General features: G+C 43.1%; 1 protein-coding gene across 1 annotated transcript; it reads right to left on the minus strand.

Moving 5' to 3' along the window:
• Positions 1-2,456: 2,456 nt before the first annotated feature.
• Positions 2,457-2,927, minus strand: LOC136043656 (putative uncharacterized protein DDB_G0271982; the record flags this gene model as incomplete). Its single annotated transcript, XM_065728553.1, has 2 exons — positions 2,457-2,571; positions 2,722-2,927. Coding segments are annotated over 2 exons (321 nt in total), but the record flags the coding sequence as incomplete, so codon positions are not given.
• Positions 2,928-5,112: the final 2,185 nt, after the last annotated feature.

The raw sequence follows: 5,112 nt of genomic DNA on the forward strand, positions 1-5,112 counted from the left end.
GATGACGTAGTTTAGAGGGTCAACGACACTTGTTTTGGTAGGGCCTATGCTAGTGTTTGTTTTGGTCCCAGAAATCTTGTGGATAAAAACAACGGATATTTCCCGTTACTTGACTTATACGAGGGTTTGTTTATGCAGAGGGTTTTACATTTCACAGTAAAAAAGTCTCATGGGTAGAAGCACCCAGGAATGTAACCAGTAGTGATGCCCCTCTGTTTTCAATGGAAGCCCTATCACTTCAAATACCAGTCCTGACGCTTCTTCTTAAAAACTTCTTCAAGGTGCAGGTGCATGTTACATAATAGGGAATGTTTTCTAAAAGGCGCAGGCATCTGTTACGTTGCAGGGAGGGCCTTATAAACGAATCATGTGTTAATCACTTAAAAAACCGAAGGACGTAGGGAAAAACCTTCAGGGGTCCGTCAAATTAGGAGATCTTCGGTTGTTACATAATAGGCTTTGGGTCTTACCTAATAGAGAGTGTTTTTTTCTTTGGTAGGTCAGTAGTAGGGTTTGTTTACTTATGCAAATGATTTCTTTGGTTGGTATGTAATAGGACTTGTTAGAGTTCAGGGGCCGCCAGCCAAGATGCAAACGTAGGCGTTACGTCATAGGGAGTGTTTTCTTCAAGACGTTTTTACTATGTTTCATGACATTTAGGACGTTTTTAAGACCTTTTTCTTCGTGAAGTTTTTCAAGACTGTTCAAGACATTTTTCTTCAAGACGTCTTTCAAGACGTTTTTTAAAACCCTTTTTCGTCAAGGTTTTTGTCAGGGCCTTTTTTCTTCAAGACTTCTCAAAACGTTTCAAGACATTCTTTAAGAAGTTTTCTATGACATTTTTCTTCAAGACGTTTTTTTACACATATTTCTTCTAGGTTTTTTTCAAGACATTTACAGACGCTTTTAATAAATTTTTCTTCAAGACGTTTCGAGACCTTCTTCAAGATTTTTTAAGATGTTTTTCAAGACGTTTCAAGACTATTTAGAGGCAATGCCCAGTCTGTTATACTCAATCACTGACACACAGGCACGGAGAGACATACAAAAACATACAGAGGAAGAAACACACACACACGTAGCCACAAAAGTCAGACACACAGGCACACACACAGAAAGACACACAGCAAGACACACAGAGACGAAGAGAGAGGTAAAAATACACCGAGGAAATAACACACACGCACAAACAACCATACACAGTCAGACACACGTGCACGCACGTAGTCAGACACAAAAGGGCAGAAAGAGAAAAAAACACAGAGGAAAAAGCACACACAAACAACCACACAAAGTCAAACAGAGTGGCACACAGAAATTATCAAGCGCACTGACACGGAGAGAGAGAGAGAGATACAAAGACACATAGAGAAAACACGCAACCACACAAAGTCAGAAAAACAGGCTCACACACACAGTAAGACACACATGCACGGAGGGAGAGACAAAAATACACAGAGGGAAAAACAAACACGCATATACACAACCAAACAAAGTGAGATATACAGGCACACATTCAGTCAGACACACCGGCACGGGAAGAAACAAAACACACAGAGGAAAAAACACACACACACACAAAGTTAGACAAACGGTTACAAGGACAGTCAGACACACAGAAACGAAAAGAGAGACAAAAACACATAGAGGGAAAACACACGCACCCAAACAACAACAAAAGGTCAGACACACAGTTACACACAAAGTCAGACAGATGGAGAAAAACACACAACCGAACAAAGTAATACCCACAAGCACGCACACAGTCAGACACCCAGGCATGGAGAGAGAAAAACACACAGAGGGAAAAACACTCACATACACAGTCACATAGTCAGACACACAGGCACGGAGAAAGAGTGAGATGCAAAAAAAAACTGTTTGTATTTCCCCTCTATGCGTTTTGTCTCTCCCCCGGTGCTCTGTCTCTGACTGTGTTTGTGCTTGTGTGCGACTTATTGTGGTTGTGTATATTTTCCCTTGTTGTGTTTCCTTGTTGTTTCCTTTTTGTTGTGTGTTTTTTCTCTCTCTCGGTGCATGTGTGTCTGACTGTGTGTGTGCCTTTGTGTCTGACATTGTGGTTGTGTGTGTTTGTGTATCTATCTGTGGGTTTTCATATCTTCCTCATTGCCTCTGTGTCTGACTATGTTTGTTTCTGTATGTCTGACTTTGCGTAATTGTGTGCTTTTATTCCTCTGTATGATTTTGTCTCCCTCTCTCTGTCTGTTTGTCTAGCTGTGTTTGTGCCTGCTTGTCTGACTTTGTGTGGCTGGGGTGTATGTGCCTGTTTGACTGTGCGTATGCCTGTGTGTCTAACTGTTTTTGGTTGTGTGTGTTTGTTTTTCCTCTGAGTGCTTTGTCCGTCTCGTCCTGCTTGTGTGTGTGCTTGTCTCCCTCTTTGTGTTTTGTCTCTCTCCGTGCCTGTGTCTGACTCTCCTGTTTCTCTGTCTGCTTACGTTTTCTGTGTGTTTCTCTCGACTCTCTCTCTCTCTCTCTCTCTCTCTCTCTCTCTCTCTCTCTCTCTCTCTCTTCTCTCTTTCTCTCTCTCTTTCTCTCTCTCTTTCTCTCTCTCTTCTCTCTCTCTCTTCTCTCTCTCCCTCTTTCTCTCTCTCCCTCTTTCTCTCTCTCCCTCTTTTCTCTCTCTCCCTCTTCTCTCTCTCTCTCTCTCTCTCTCTCTCTCTCTCTCTCTCTCTCTCTCTCTCTCTCTCTCTCTCTCTCTCTCTCTCTCTCCTCTTCTCTCTCTCTCTCTCTCTCTCTCTCTCTCTCTCTCTCTCTCTCTCTCTCTCTCTCTCTCTCTCTCTCTCTCTCTCTCTCTCTCTCTCTCTCTCTCTCTCTCTCTCTCTCTCTCTCTCTCTCTCTCTCTCTCTCTCTCTCTCTCTCTCTCTCTCTCTCTCTCTCTCTCTTTCTCTCTCTCTCTCTCTCTCTTTCTCATGTGTGTGTCTGTGTGTCTGACTGTGCTGGCCAAAGTGTGAGTTTTCTGGTTGAATGTTTGTGTGTTCGTTTTTCCCTTTGTGCATTTTGTCTCTCTCGCTATGCCTGTGTCTGACTTTGTGCATGCCTTTGTGTCTTACTTTATGTGGTTGTTTGTGTGTGTGTTGTTTTTCACTCTGTGTTTTGTTGTCTCTCTCGCCATGCCAGTGTGTGTGTTCTCTCTCCCGTGCCTGTGTGTGTTTTCCTTCTGTTCGTTTCTGTTTCTCTCTCTGTATCTGTCTGTGTGTGTGTGTGTGTGCCTCTGTGTAATACCTGTTTAGTGTGTCTATTTTCCCTCTTCGTGTTTTGTCTTTCTCTCTCTTGGTGCCTGTGCTTGACCCTGTGTGTGTATGTGTGTTGTTATTCTCTGTGTGTTTCTCTCTCTCTCTCCATACCCTTGTGATTGTGCCTGTGTATCTCACTTTGCATTTCACTCAATCCCTGGGTTTGGGTGTTTTCCATTTGTTTTGTTTGATCCCTCCGTGTCTTTCTGTTTGACCTTGTGTCTTTCTCTTTGTCCGACTGTGTTGTCGTGTGTGTTTGATCTCCCTCTGTTTGTTTTTGTGTCCTTCTCCGTGCTTGTGTTTGACTCTGTGTGTGTTTGTGTTTTTTTATCCGTACTTTGTCTCTCTCCGTGCTTTGTGTCCGACAGTGTCTATGTGCCTGTGTATCTTACTTTTTGTGGTTGTGTGTGTGTGTTTGTTTCTCTGTGTGCTTTTGTCTCCCTCTTTGTGCCTTTATTTCTGACTGTTTGTTTGTGGGTGTGTCTGACTTTATGTGTGTGTGTTTCTTCCCTCTGTGTTTTTTCTCTCTCTTCGTGCCTCTATGTCTGACTTTGAGTGTTATCCTGTATTTCTGAATTTTGTGGTTGTGTGGGCGTGTTTTTCAATCTGTGTGTTTTTCTCGTTCTCCGTGCCTTGGTGTCTGACTGTGTGTGTGCCTGATTGCTTGACTTCGTTGGGTTGTGTTAGTGTTTTTCCGGCTGTGTGTTTTTTTCTCTCTCTCTCAATGCCTGTCTGTCTGATTGTGTGCCATTGTATCTGACTATTTGGCTGTGTAAGTAAGTGTGGGTGTTCTCCGTACCTGTATTTCTGACTGTGTGTTTGCCTGTGTGTCTGACTTTTGTGGCAGTTTGTGCGTTTTTCCCTTATGTGTTATGTCTCCGTGCCTCTGTGACTGTGCGTGAGCATGTGTTTAACTTTTTATCGTTGTGTGTGTTTGTTTTTCCCCTGAGTGTTTTGTCTGTCTCGTCCTGCCTGTGTGTGTGCTTGTCTCCCTCTTTGTGTTTTGTCTCTCTCTGTGCCTGTGTGTCTGACTGTGTTTGTGCCCCTATTTCTTACTTTGTGTGGTTGGGCGCGTGTGTATGTGTTTCTCCGTGTGCTTTTGTCTCTCTCTCTCTCTATGCTTGTGTGTCTGGCTTAGTTTATGTGACAGTGTCTGACTTTTCTGGTTGAGTGTGAGTGTGTTTGTTTTCTCTTTGTGCGTTTTTTTTCTCTCTTGCTATGCCTGTGTCTGACTTTGTGCATTCCTTTATATCTGACTTGTATCTTACTTTTTGTGCCTGAGTATCTTACTTTTTGTGTTGTGTTTGTGTTTCTCTCTGTGTGTTGTTGTCTCTTTCGCCATGTCTGTGTCTGACTATGTGTCTGACCTTGTGTGGTTGTGTGCGTGCGTTTTCCATCTGTGTTTTTTTTTTCTCTCTGTACCTGTGTGTTTACTTGTGTGTCTTACTACGTGGTTGTATTTGTGTGTTTTTTCTCTGTGTGTTTTTGTTTCTCTCTTTCTGCCTGTGTGTCTGTCTTCATGTGTGCCTGGGTTTCTGAATTTGTGTGTGGGTGTTTTCCACTCTTTGTGTTTTTTCTGTTTTTCCGTGCCTTTGTGTCTGACTGTGTGTGTGCCTGTGTGTCAAAATTTGTGTGGTTGTTGGCATGTTTTTTTCCCTCTGTGTTGTTGTTTCTCGCCTAGGCTGTATGTCTGACTGTGTGGTTGCCGCTGAGTCTAATCATGTGTGGCTCTGTGTACTTGTTTTCCCTCTGTGTGTTTTATCTCTCTCTCTCTCTCTCTCTCTCCGTGCGTGTGTGTCTAAATATGTGTGTGCCTGCATGTTTGGCTTTGTTTGGTTTTGTGTGTATGTGGTTTTGG

The sequence above is a fragment of the Artemia franciscana genome, unplaced genomic scaffold (genome assembly GCF_032884065.1).
Source record: "Artemia franciscana unplaced genomic scaffold, ASM3288406v1 Scaffold_7853, whole genome shotgun sequence".
Lineage (NCBI taxonomy): Eukaryota > Metazoa > Arthropoda > Branchiopoda > Anostraca > Artemiidae > Artemia > Artemia franciscana.